General features: G+C 47.0%; 1 protein-coding gene across 1 annotated transcript; it reads right to left on the bottom strand.

The window, feature by feature from the left end:
- Nucleotides 1-8,027: 8,027 nt before the first annotated feature.
- Nucleotides 8,028-13,966, bottom strand: LOC110554375 (serine protease inhibitor A3N-like). Its single transcript, XM_021647009.2, is given in 4 exon segments — nt 8,028-9,150; nt 10,024-10,174; nt 11,092-11,365; nt 13,262-13,966. Coding segments are annotated over 4 exon segments (1,182 nt in total). The 5' UTR covers nt 13,818-13,966; the 3' UTR covers nt 8,028-8,949.
- Between the last annotated feature and the right edge of the window lie 547 nt (nt 13,967-14,513).

The raw sequence follows: 14,513 nt of genomic DNA, 5'->3' as shown, positions 1-14,513 counted from the left end.
GCTGAGACTCATATCCAAAATTTGGGCAGAGTGCAGGGAATCTTAGGAAAGAAAGGGGAGATGGTAAGACCTGGAGAGGACAGGAGCTCCACAAGGAGAGCAATAAACCAAAAATTCTGGACACAGGGGTCTTTTCTGATACTGATACTCCAAACAAGGACCATGCATTAAGATAACCTAGAACCCCTGCTCAGATGTAGCCCATGGCAGCTCAGTGTCCAAGTGGGTTCTCTAGTAAAGGAAACAGGGACTGTCTCTGACATGAACTCAGTGGCTGGCTCTTTGATCACCTCCTCCTGAGGGGGGAGCAGCCTTGCCAGGCCACAGAGGAGAACAATGCAGCCAGTCCTGATGAGACCTGATAAGCTAGAGTCAGATGGAAGGAGAAGAGGTCCTCCCCTATCAGTGGACTTGGAGAGGGGCATGGGAGGGGATGAAGGAGGGAGGGGGCTACAGCTGGGATACAAAATGAATAAACTGTAATTAATACAAAAATAAAAATTTAATAAAAAATAAAAAGGAAGTGTCGCCTTGTTGGAGGAAATATGTCAATAGGGATGAGCTTTGAAGTTTTATAAACCCACTCCAGATCTAGTGTGTCACACTCCTCCCCCGCCCCCGCCTCCTTTCAGATAAGGATGCAGCTCTCATCTCCAGCAGATGCCTGCCTTCTGTCTTGCTCTTTGGCATGAAGTTAATGGACTAAGCCTCTGAAATGCTTTCTTTCATAAGAGTTGACTTGGTCATGGTATCTCTTCATAACAACAAACAGAGATTGAGACAAAAAGCTTTGACAGTGTTGCCGATTGGTTGATTTTAGCATCTGTGGATAACTCGGCAAAAACAAAACAAAACAAAACAAAACAAAACAAAACAAAAAAAAAAACAAAAAAAAAAAACAAAAAAACCCCAACAAAACAATGTGCTCCTTGATAACATTAACCAACTTCTAGCATCTCAGACTACACCGAAGGACAACAATAAACTCAGTGAGAAAATTGACTGCCTCCAGATGCATAGTCTGAAGTTTTTTCTCATTGTGTCTGGATGACAATCTTATCTCCAGCAGCCACAGAGCTCAACTTGCAGACAATCAAACTGAAGCCCTTTGTTATAAGGTTGGCTGAACTACAGCAAAAATTCAAGTCCCAACCTCAGAGGGTGTCAGTGGTTAAAGACATTAATCGGTAAAGAATGAGAGCCTGTACCTCGGGATGGAGATGTGTTGGAGCACCCCATTGAAGCTGAGACCTTTGACCCCTCAGAGTCTCAAGGCTTTATCTCACCCAAGGAAGAGGTCTCTCCATCCTCAATATTGCCTTTTCCACTTGTGACTGAGGGGTTAATCCTTCACTGTCTGCTAAACCAGCAGTGGCTTTCCCTGAAGGAGATGCCAGACAAGACAATATTGATGTCCCTCAGGGTCCACCAACAGTCTCCTCTAGACCTGTAACTAAACATAAGGCAAAGTAGCTCCTAGAAGGGAGACAGAAGGTGTAGTTCATGAGGAGGTTCACTACTGTTGTGGGGTATCCACTAAGGAAGAGTACTTGGACACTGGTTTAAGCCATTAGAAAGTCTTTATTAGCTGGCCAGTGACTACATTGGGTGTTCAGGAGGCCACTATATCCCTGAGCAGCCTTTTTAATCTTTAATTTTTAAGCAAAAAAAAAAAAAAAAAAACAAAAAAAAACAAAAAAAAAACACAAAAAAACAAAAACAAAAACAAAACAAAAAACTTCTGGGTTGGCAAACTTAAGTAAACAAGAACATTTAGCCAGAACAAAAAAATAAAGGAGCCTAGAAGCAAGGTTACAACATTCAGAGACTTTCCCCAACTGTGGACAGTAATGCATTAGGTCTTTGTTTAGGTTTTGTCTGGTGGTGCTGTTTCTGTCTGAGTTTTATGGCCTGAATGGTACTTCCATTTTGGAGTCAGCTGTGCTAAGGTCTGAGACCTCCTAAGTTTTGGGGGCCTCTTAAACTGTACTACTGAAGGAGCTCAATGAATTTGCTAGTTGGTTTTATTTGGCTTACACTTTCATATCATTGTCATCATTGAAGGAAGTCAGGACAAGAACTGAAACAGGACAGGAGCCTGAAGGCAGGAACTTCATGGCAGAAGCCATGAAGGAGGGCTGCTTACTGGTTTGATCCCCATGGCCTGCTCACTATAGTTTCTTATAAAACTTAGGCCCACCAGCACAGGGGTGGCCCCTACCCACAAGGGATTAGGTCTTCCCCATCAATTACTGATTAAGAAAATACCCCACAGCTTGATCTTATTGAAACATTTTCTCAGCTGAGGCTCCCTCCTCTCTGATGATTCTAGCTTGTGTCCAGTTGACACAGTCTAGCCAGGACACTAATTCAAAGCAGAAGCCTGGGAAATATGTGTGGGAATGGGTTTTAAGAGTGTGGGGTAATGGTGGCAGAAACATAAAATGGGGTCAGGTTGTTGAGGTTATTAATATGGGCTCAGTAGTGGGTTCTAGTTTAATCTGAAAACTCATGCAGTTAAAAGGTGTCATGAGTCTTCCCTGAGACTGATAGTCCAACCAAGTAGCATGCATGGAGATAACCCAGAAGCCCTGCACAGATGTAGCCCATGACAGTTCAGTCTCCTAGTGGGTTCCATAGTAATGGGAACAGGGACTATCTCTGACATGAACTGATTGGCCTGCTCTTTGGTCACCTCCCCCTGACAGGGGAGCAGCATTACCAGGCCACAGAGGAAGACAATGCAGCCACTCCTGATGAGACCTAACAGACTAGGATCAGAAGGAAGGAAAAGAAGACCTCCCCTTTTGGTGGACCTGGGGAGGGGCATGCATGGAGAAGGAGGAGAAAGGAAGGGGTTGGGAGGGAAGGAAGTAGGGAACTACAGGGGCATACAAAGTAAATAAAGTGTAATTAATAAAATTAAAAAATATATATATATGGTATCATTAAGAAAATAGTTGGCTGAGGCATTTGTCAAAAGAACTCCTACTGAAAAGGGGTTGGAGATGCCTGATACACCTTGGATTAGTGTTAATGAAGGGATTTTAAGGCTCAGGAAAATTGCAATGTTAGAGTAGATTCAGTGTGGAAAACCTAATCCTTCACAATGGGAAGGACCAGAAAACATGCCCATCACTAATCCTATAAGACACAAAAGGGTGAAAGGGGCACCAGAACATCTGAAAACTTTGTCATCACCCTTTTCCTCCTGCCAGACTTTGGGGTTGAAGATGCTGTTGCTCAGTTGGATGAATTCCATGCAGTGAGTTATATTGGTCCCTGATATAACACGGGCCAAGTAGAAGCACTAACTCAACAAAGGCAATGATCTTGGTTATCATAATGGGCAGCAGAGACAAAGCAATGTTCATAATGCTCTACGGTAATTGGCAGCACAGGCAAAGTTATGTTTATGGTGGCATGACTCATACGGACCATTGGTACTGGCTAATTAGTCATTGTGTTTCCAACAATTAAATAGATAAAAGCATTTTTATTTGATTTGTGTAAGCAGAAAAATTCTCAAACAAATGTAAGACTCCATTGCATTATGGCAAAAAGGGAATCTTGGCCCATGAACCCATTTCCAGACTTGGGCCACCTTGCAGGTCTAGATGCCCTTGAATAAATGGACAGCCAAGTTTCCCTGAGGAAGGACTTTGATAAAACATCTAAGAGTTTTAAGGTTCATCTTTCTACAGGTCTCCCAAAAGGGAATTTCAGAAAATTTCTCATTTGGGTGTGTTACTCTGGCCCATACAGCAAGTGACTCAGAGAGCTACTATCTTTGAGTAGGGCCTGGAACAGGAGAAGGTATTCAACAAGTCCAGGTTGCTAGGAAGGCTGCTCTTCCACTTTGACTGTTTGATCCAGCAGACCCAACGATATTTGGGGTGTCTGTGGCAGATAGGAATGCTAATGGAACCTTTGGCAGGCCACTACCAGGAGAATCACAGAATCAATTTTGGGAGTTTAGTGCAAGGCTCTACGATCATCTCCAGACAACAACTGTCCCTCTGAGAGACATCTCTTGGCCTGCCATTGGGCCTTAGCGACAAGGGAAAATCTGACAATGGGTTACTGTTGGAACACAGTCCAAGAACACGGTCCAAGGAGAATTCTAAGAGCTTGTGGGGAAACTCCAAGAAAACAAGAGTCATGTGATCTCAGTTTTTCAAAACACACAGTATTGCGTTTGGATTACATTTTTGTGCCCCTCCCAGATGTAGCAGATAGGAATGATTTTCTCCAGATTATTCATTTTAACAGGCTATTGCCATTAGTTTATACATCTATATGGAAAGTCATGTTTGCCACATGTGTGGCTTTTCCTTATAATTGTACACTTTACTCAGGTGACTCTTCTTAACCCTTAGAGTATAAATTGTCTGATGCTCTGAATAAAATTGGCTATTGCTGAAGACTTTAGTCTGCCTCATTTTTAGGCTCCGTTCTCTTGTGGTTGCATCACCAACTACAGTAGTGAGAGGCTCCCATGATACCATGAGCCCTGAGCTGCCCATCATGCCCTGGTTGTTATCTGACCTACCAAGTCATGAAGTAGAATATGCATAGCAGCAAGCCATTATCAAAAGGGAATGGTATATACATAATCATAAAGGCACTAGAACATTACTTGAAGGAGTTGCATAAATGTCTAGGTGTCTAATCACTGACAATGGAGTCTACTGCCAACTTTGTAAGTATAGCCTCGTGATGTGTACCCTATGATTCGTTGACCAAGGCAAAGAATATTAGGGCCTGGCTTACTCATGGTTCTGTACGTTATGTACAAACCAGCCAGATGTGAACAGATGCAGCATTACCACCTCTTTCTGGGACAACCCTGAAGATAGCAGCAGAAGGTAATCTTCATGGTGGGCAGAACATCAGGCAGAGCACATGACCATACATCTTGTTTGGAAGGAGAAATGGCCAGATATGTGATTTTTCACTGATTAATGGATATAGCCAATAGATTGTCGGGGTCTTGCAAAGAGCATGCTTGAAAAATTGGTGAGAAAAATATCTGGTTAAAGAAATATGATGGAAGATTGGAACAAATGGGAGAAGGATGTGGAGATAATTGTGTTCCATGTAAATGCTCATCAAAGGTGACTTCAGCTAAGGGGAAGTTCAATAATCAAGTGGATAGAATGACTCATTCAGTGGAGAGTCAACTCTTTCCCCAGCCATCCCTGTCATTGCCATTAAACACGTGGTCATGATTTTGCATGGGCTTGACAACCTGGACTGCTGGTCAGCGAGGCTGGCTACATCTGCTGCTGAGTGCCAGATCTGCCAGCAGCAGAGATCAACACTGAGCCCCAGACATTGTACTATTCCCAGGGTGACCACTCAACAATCTGGAGGCAACTGAAGAAAGGTACAGCCATTTTGTCTTCCATAGCCCCACGGCCGGAAGGAGAAATGTTAAGGAGCCACTTGAAATTTTAGTGGCCTGCTGCTCAAGGGCTAGACATAGCTCTTGGGAAGGGAGGGTGCAGTGGGCTGCCATAGCAGGGGCCAAGTATGTTGCAGGGTTGGGGAAGCAATGGACCACTCAGATGGATGGGGTGCAGTGGCTTAGGAGCGGACTACCATGGCTTGGGGCAGACTACTATTGCTGAAGCACTATCTCTGTTGTGCTGGGTCACCTTCACAGATTGCCGAATTGATCTGCAGAGGCCACCATAACTTTTGCCTCCTAGGTGTGTGTGTGTGTGTGTGTGTGTGTGTGTGTGTGTGATGGCACAGCACCACTTCCATGGTCCTCTTTGTGGCTGAGACAGAAGTTTGCCAGGGAACTCCACTGCCAGAGTTAAGGCAGCAAGTTGCCACACATCCATTGCCAAGGCCAGAAGCTGAGGCACTGAGGAGGTGGGCTGCCGTGGCTCTGGGCTTACACCCTTCTCTTACCTCGTGATTTCTAGAGAATGCTACCTCACTTGGGACAGGGATTCTGAGTGTGAGTCACCAGGCTGAAATTTTTATCTGACCTCATGTCCACTTGCTCAATGATTGATTGTTCTTAGGAACTTATTTTGCGTGTTGTTTGGCCTACCTTCCTGACCAGGTGGGAGGGTGTCCCCAAAACTCACAACTCTGAGGCTGTGAATCTGAGTCACAGCACCAAATGTTTTTGTTTTTGTGTGCTCGCCTACCTTCCTGATCAGTTGAAAATGGGTCCAGAGCACTCAACACAGAGGGCCGCAAATCTCTGTCACAGCTACAAGGACTGGGAAAGTATCCCAGCTCTGAGGTGGGACAGAGTCCCAAGGGTGTCCTGAGGCATGGGAGCCCAGAAATCACACAGCTCTGAGGGGAGGCCTCCTCAAAAGAGACATTGCATCTCCCAAGGGAGGGTTGCCCCAACCTCTGAGAAGCTGAGGATCTTAGGAGCTCTGCTCCTTCATTTCTTCTTCTTTCTCCTACTTCTTCAGATGAGTGAGTCACAGCAGGCAATAAATCTCTTAAATAAGATTTATTAAAGGGACAAGTCCAGGAGAGGATGGGAGAATCCAGGAGCGGCTGCCCCTGCTCCTGGGAGAAGGTGGCAGGGAACTGGTGCAAACACAGCTTTTCTATAGGAATCCTTAGGGGCAGAGCTTTCTGGGGCAGGGATTTCCAGAGTGTGGACTGGTGGGTTTTGTCCAGTCTTTTCACCTCAAATATGCATAATCTGGGATGAGTCCTACTGAGGGGCTGGAGATGAGAGTCACCGAGGTCTGGGGGTGGGCATGGGGAGCTTCCTTGGGCAGAGGTCAGGCCACTTTTCTGCCTTGAGGGGTTATTAAGTATGCAACGTGTCCCAAGTTTACAGAGTTCCTTTTGAAGGCAGAGGACTGAAGCAGGGAAGGTTGTCTTGATAGTGGATAGCTACCAGTAGGATAGCCACAGTAGGCATTTTGAGGCAGTAAAGTTGTCTGTTCCCATAGGCTGAGGAGAGTTATCATGGCAGCTCCCACTGAAGAAAGTCGTCTGTGGTGTTGCCAGCCATTTCTTCTGCCTCCACAGCCCCAGGGAGAGAAGGAGGGTCTCCCTGTCCTGAGACAGGAAGGGGAACTGGCTGGGAGCCACTTGCTACTATGTATTTAATTGGCTCCTAAACGTAGCTCTTCAGGGGTGCAAAGGGCTATTGGGGTTCCCTGATGCTCCACGAGGGGAGGGGCAGCAGTGGGTCAGCACAGCTTGTGGGTCATCAAGACAGGCTGGGGTGGCAGGCTACCTCAGCTTGGTGAGCCGCCCCATGCCTTGGGGGTGGGTTGGGAAGGTCTTGGCTTGCAATTGCCACAGCCTGGTGTGTCCTCGGCAGTGGGCTTGGGGTTGCAGGTTGCCTCTGCTCCAGCCTTCCACCTATGACTCAAACAAGTCTCAAACTGGATGCACAACTTGCCTTTTCCATGCAGGACACCAGGTGTGATTCCAGGCCAAGAGGATTTTCCATGAACAGCAGATTCCCCGACCGAAATGCATACTGACCTCTCTTCCTCTATCTAGACAGCATCTCGGAATTACCTCCTCTCCTCTCCAGCTGTTGCCTGATGTTGCTTGAGACCACCCTCAGGGATCATACCCACCTCTGCACAGCCCAGTTCTCTGCATTGTAAACACACAGAGTAACTTTCCCCAGGCAGAAACTTTGTTCAACCCCTCCAGTGTTCCCTGGGGCTCAGAGTGACTTCAGAATGCTCACAGAGCCCAAGTCTTCACCATCTTCTGGCTGTTACTGCTTCTCTCTCTCTCTCTCTCTCTCTCTCTCTCTCTCTCTCTCTCTCTCTGAAGCACCTTTCTGCTCTCTTCTCTCTGAAACCTATCTTCTCCAAGAACCTTGGAAATGTCTCCATTGCTCTTTGTCTGGAAAAACACTGTCTCTGCTCATCTGGCCACCTTCTCCTGCTCCTCTGCCCTCAGCACAGAAAGCCCCCCCCCCATTCCATAGACCCATTTGGTTCCTTAGTGTGAAGCACCAGAGCCTTGTGACATCACCACTTGCCCACCCTCCCTCCCTGTGATGCCTCAGAGTAGACTCCCGACTTGGTGAATATGGTTCCAGTGGCATCAGGAAACCTGGGATACCATAATGTTTAACAATGTAGCCATGGGGAAATGGCTAATCTCTCTGTGCCTCAGTTTCCTCATCCATAAAAGGGGCTGATAATAGCACATAGGTCAGAGGCCACAGCCCTGTCGACAGGATGTGAGTGGACACAGCTTTCCACTTTCTGTGCAGGTACATATTTATTGATCCTGTGCTCCTACCTCTTCATTTTGGGTGATGAAAACAGAGGTGTCCATCTATCATCTGAGGGTGGTTAGCTGGGAGCTTAGAAAATGGCTCCTCTGACCTACATAGGAGCGCTAGGGGGAAAGAAGCTGTTCTGACCAAAAGACCCCATGCAGCTGCAGGAGTGAGGGCTCCAACAGTGTGCCAGATGAGGGCAGGGTCAGGAGACCTTGCAAGGGACAGTGCATAGCAGAGCCTGGAGAAGTTAAAGCATAACCTATGAACTTGGCAGCAGGTTAATGAGATTCAGCGCAGCAGGCTCTCCTCTCAGTGGTCCTCATGATTTGGCCTATAAGCTTGCATGGTCCCATCAAGACTATGGAAGCTGAAGGCAGATGAGCCCAGAGCCTATACTGGGACTAGACCTACTTTCAGTGCCTAGGTTTAGGGCATAAGAACACAAAGTGGCAGAAAGGGTAGAAGAATAAAGACAGGTTCCGGATTCAGAAACATGAGCAGGTACTCCCAGGATGCCTGAGAGGCTGATGGTGACAGTCTGAAGGCTCCCGGGCTTGTGGGAGTCACAGAGATAGTCTCTGTTGCTGTCTAAGCAAGATATACATTAGCCAATCAGAGCAAGAGTGCCAGGACGCACACAGAGAGCCACATGCAGGCTTCCTCCTGGGATCCTGGGAAGAAGCCTCACAACTTGGGGAGCTCTAGGCACACTTGGGGTTGGCGACTTTCGACATAAAGAGGGTAATCTGACTATTCGTGTGACAGAGAACCATCAGGAATGGCCTGTTGAAACGCATAGTCATGGTTATATATTTTGCACACAAAGGAATTATTTTGAATCCCGTGGCAGCAGCTGCTTCTGTGCCTGTCTCAGCCACGTCCAGCACAGCCTTGTGGACCACCTGTGAGGAGAGACACACATCACTCACTGGAGAACAGGGAGGGCAGGACAGAAGCCTGGAGCAAGCAGGGACTGCTGACCTCATGGGCTGGTGAATTTATCTGTTCCTACCATGAGCTCTAACCCTGGTTCTTCCCTAGTCTGCTCAGGGTGTGAGATGAGTCATGCCCTGGGTCTGCTCAGTGCCTGAATCTGTGTTGCCCTCAAGCCCACTACAAACTGGAAGATGGGAGTAGGCAATGTCAGGCATTCCCCCACAGGCATCCTCCAACATCCATGAAGGAGCAGCAGAGTGCTGGCAGCCAGTGCAGGTTTCAGCATCCCTCCTGCTCCAGCCTCCTTGGGATGCACAATAGCATCACATCCCTAGATTGCCATGCCCTGATGGTACAGCTCTGAGCCCAGGTCTTTGAGAGGGCACTGGACACATTAGGCACTGCCAGGCTGTGCATCTAGGAATGCAGTATGGGGGTCCTAAGAATAAGAATTGTTTCTTATTCTTAGGCTTTCATCAGAACTGCCCTAGATCTCTTGTTATTATGTTTAGTGTGATTATTCTGTGTGCTAGTTAAAATGAATGTGCTGGCCCAGCTCTGCAATGAAGAAGCTGAGGCCAGATGTGCTTTGGCCCTGCAGTGGATGGTATGTGGCCCTGCAGTGCAGCACAGGTTTTATCCACAGTAAAAGTCAGTAACAGGCTCTTCCCTACCATGGTCTCCTGGGTGAATTTATGTCCACTGGATAGGCATATAACGTTTCTGAGGGATCCTCAGAAATGCAGCTGTGCGCACACATATCCCATCCTCACAGGCCACCTGCATTCATCATCCATATTCAGGACCTAGGCTGAACCACCCAGTGCTTCTTGGTTCACCTGAGAGACTCTCAGTTTCTTGGCTTCTGTGATGCCAGACAGATCAGCCTGTGTGGAGAAGACTTCCCTGATGCCCAGCTCTGGAAGGATTTTCTCCAGGCTGTAGTCAGTGGAGATGGAGAATTTGGGTAGATACAGCTCATCAATCCTCCTGAGAATGAAAAAGATAAATGAAAGTCAATAGACTCCGTTGTCCCATCAAACCATCATGAGCTGTGTCTCCTCTCCACAGACAACCCTCTCACTGGTGAGAAGTCCTCTTTCCATCCATCCATAGACCACTTGATCTTGCTCTTCCTAATGCACTAATTATGTATTAGAGCCTGAGAGTGTTTACAGCAGACAGGTAAGTAATTGGTACTAGCCAATCATTTACTGAGAATGCTCTCCTCTAAGATTCACCAAGTACAGTCCTTCTCCTGTCGTGGTGACCAACAGACTTAAAAAAATGACCTATCTATTGAAGATTGCACACTGCATCATAGTCAAGCTTTCCTTATCCCACATCTTCCTTCATAAACTCATCTTTGCATACTCATCTCTGCTATTAAATAATTAATGTATTTTCATTCCTGCACTTTCTCTTCCTCAATTACAAGATGAGCCCTCAAAGTCAAGTTTGTGCCTTAGTCTCTGATACACTTTCAGGGTCTAAATCAGAGCTAGGAATTCAAGTCATCATTCCATAAATGGGGAAGGAATGAATTGTGAGGGATGAGCTATTAACACAGGTCAGAGCTGATTCTTGGAGCTTATATCATCTCATTTACATTTCTCTCTGCCTTCCAAAACTCATTTAATATTGCTTGTAATTTACAGCTTGTTAAAGACAGAGAAATCTTCAGCTTCTGTTCTGACAGATCTAATGTGTGAACAACAAAAATGACAATAAAATTAGGCCCCAAATTATGGAGTCAGCAGAGGGAAATTCAACTCGACTCCCCCTGGTCCCCTCTTGACTCTACCGTCACACGGGCCCTAGTGAGGCTTGGAGATCCAGGGACATTGGGCCTTAGGTTGACAGCACTATGGAGAGCTAGGCCAGAGATGGGTCCTCTTGACACATACCTGTGCCTCAGAGAGTTCTTCCACTTCCTCAGGGTCTCTGGTCGCAAGCTGGCCTCCACCTGCTGCATCCTGCCCTGGTCAGGGAGGATGAACAGGGCACTGGCATTGCCCGTGTACTCCAGCTCCACCACAGAGCAGGACAGCTCCTCATCCCGGAAGTAGGGTGTGGTCAGGTCCTCAACTTTCATCATGGGCACCTTCACAGACCTTTTCTGGTCCAAGTGGAAGTCGGACTCAAATGTGTCATGAGGGTCAAAGGGTTTCTTCCATTTGCCTAAATGTGGAGCAGGCCATCAGATTGTAACAGCACTGGAAATAACCCACCTCCAACCAACCCATTTCTGGCCTACTTCTGTGGTATGACTGTAATCAATCCATAATCAACAACACAGTGTCCCTCAGTGGTTGCATAATCTCCATTAAGAAAACACTGGTCGATGCAGATCTATGAGTGAGAAATGATCTACAGGCTCGGATTTGAAAAGGGAACCTCTAAGTAACAGCCTGGATACTTGAGCTCCTGCAAAGCAGTTAGAGATTTGAGGGTGGGTGTGTAAGAGAGAGATGAGGGTGCAAAGGGTGAGAGACTGGAGCCTGGGGTGAGTTGGGGATCTATTCTTCCTTAAGAGGAACTATGTCTAGAAGGCAGTGGCTTGTGGGACAGGTTTTCAGGGAAAGAGGAAGAGACTGAGTCCTTCTACACAGTGCTCTGTTGATGGTGCTCCTCAGTATGAACCACTTAAATGGAAGGCAGAGCCAGAGCCAACAGTGGGCTTAGAGTGAAGCTCGTGGGAGCTGCAACTTCTCAGACTTGGACATCCAGGACTCCATAGACAGTGGGCTAGGTAAGACATGGGTAAGGAGTCTCACACTTGGGCTATATGTCCACCTCCATGTATCACAGATGTCCTGCTCAGACTTGCCCTGGATTCCAAGTTCATGTGACCACCTTAAATGCACACTGGGGGACTTAGTAATTTTACAGTTTTGGGGCTCAGGATCCAGCAGCCTAAACATATATCCCCGCCTCAGCCAAGCAGCCTTGTGCTTGAGTCCTGGCTCCATCAGACAGAGCCATGCCCTGCAGCCCAGTCCTTTAGACCAACACCCTGCTTCTCCTGTCTTGAGAGCACAGCAGCTCTAGGGATATATGTCCTCCTTTCTTCCTCTTTTGTCCACAGCCAGTTGGTTTTCTGTCTGTAGTCTCAGAGCCTGCCCTCCCTCTGCTCTAGAACATCCTGTGCCAAGATCCAAATCCACTCCTGCCCTAGTCACATCAGGATAAATGTCAGGCATCCTTTTGTGGACTGTCACCTTGCTCCCCACCTATCAGGAAGGGTGTTGTGAGCATGGGCTTGGGATGCCCCCCAAACCATTACCTATTGCAATTCTAATCCAGTCTTCCAACTCTCTGGACTCCATCCCTCCTCAACTGACGCTCTGGCCCAGGAGTGAGTTTTGGATACTGTGACCCTAGAGACTGCCAAGCTGGTTGTGTTACAAAAGCATAATTCCAGGAAACAGCCACACCCTAAGCACAGAGCTCTACCTGGCTGACATTTACCTCTCACTACTGGCTTTTCCAAAATTCCTACCCACACAAAAACCTCCACACCCAGGACCTGCTCATTACTGAAAGTCTCAAGAGAGCGGTTCTCACAGGAACTTCCTACAGGGTTCTTCACTTGTTGTGGGCCTTGCTATATTCCCCTTTAAAAGCTAGGTTCCTTAGGGTAAAATTTCCCAGCCCACCTGGACACTCCTAGACACAGAGGCTCTCAACAAGGGATGGATACCTCCTACATAAGCATGCTAGAAGTGTCTGGAGTGGGCACCTTGATGGACCCTGTTTCTGTAGAGCGTAGCCATGGCTTCTGTCCACTCAGGTAGGCCTGGCAGTGCAAAATATGGCAATCTGTCAATAAGATGCTTTAAGTCACAGATAAAATTAGCCCTCCTAGACATACAACTCAGTGATTCTGTTGGATATGTTCCAGAAATTGCATCCATATTTAAAATATCTTAGAGGAGAATTAAGCACCGTGGGTAATAAGAAGTTAGGTACTCATGTCTCCATGAGTGTTCATCCCTTTCCAGGGGTCAGTGTTAGGTCACAAGTTACCCAGCCAACATCTTCTCTTTCCACTCCCCAGCCAGTGACAATTCTTACCTTTAAAGTAGATGTAATTCACCGGCATCATGGATGTCTCCTCATACAGGGCTGAGATCAGTTCCTTGATTTTCCCCTGGGTCTGCTTCCTCACATAGTCATTGATGAGCTTTGTGGCCTCTTGAGACTGCTTGAAGTGGGTCTTGGAGACTTCAGCCTGGTACAGAACCTGTGCCTTCTCCCTGAACTCTGCCAGGACCTCCAGGCTCTTTTCAATAAACATGGCGCTGCCTGGGCTGATCTGCACCTGGTCCCCTGGCTGGCTGAGCATGTGTAGGAGGTGCCCAAAGCCCTAGTGGATATCTGCCTCAGGGGTCTCTGTGGGATTGAACTTGAGACCTTCTAGAATTTCTTCCAGGGTGTTGCTTTTTGCTCCCAGGGACAGAAAGGCCAAAGCAGCTGAGATGCTGAATGGGGAGAAGACGACATTTTCATCTGGATTCTTCAAAAGCAGCTTTTTGTAGAGGCTGAAGGCAAAGTCAGTGTTCCTGGAGGCTAATGTTAGACTATCCACTTGTGTCCCATTTTCTTGTTCTTTCTGGACTGCAGTGCCCATTCCTGGTGTGCTATCTGGGCAGCAGAGGATAGCAGTGAGGTCTCAGCCATTTCTTGTTTTCCTGATTGAAAAGAAAAGGTTCTTAGAGTCTGTGGCGGCCCAGCTACCAGAATGTGTGTTAGCGAGGCCTGATGTTTGGGGTGGCTGTCTTTCTGCAGTGCTGCTTTCCTCAGTGCACACTGCTGCCTATTTATAGCCCCCAGGGACTCCTCCCTCTTCTTTGAAAGGACTGGCCCAGACAATTCCTGCTTTGCGCTGAGACTGGAAATGGACAGACAGTTTGATTTGCAGTAACAAGGTTGTACATACATGCTCTAGCTGGTAGAACCACTCCTCATGGGAAAACCCCTACTCCTGTTCTAAATAACAAGTCCTCTGGATTTCCTGTTGTGGTTCTTTCATTCTCCAGTGTGGAACAGGGGAGCAGGCAAGTTAAAGAGACAGGGCACAATCCCTGACCCCCTTGACAGGGATTCAGGCAACATTTGTCCCATACTTTACAAATCACTTCAATAAGAATGCAACTTTAAATCCACACTTCCCAGTTTCTGTATGGAAATTCACACATTAATAATCACACGCCTCAATGCTGACAGGTCTTTGTCTGCATCTCTATAACTGTTCTTCCTGTCAAGAATGGACATATTCTAGAAACTTGCTCTGCACTCCTTGGCTATCAGACTTCTGAAGGGAAGA

This window comes from Meriones unguiculatus, chromosome 7 (assembly GCF_030254825.1).
Source record: "Meriones unguiculatus strain TT.TT164.6M chromosome 7, Bangor_MerUng_6.1, whole genome shotgun sequence".
NCBI classification, from domain to species: domain Eukaryota; kingdom Metazoa; phylum Chordata; class Mammalia; order Rodentia; family Muridae; genus Meriones; species Meriones unguiculatus.
This window is presented reverse-complemented; position numbering and strand designations above follow the sequence as displayed.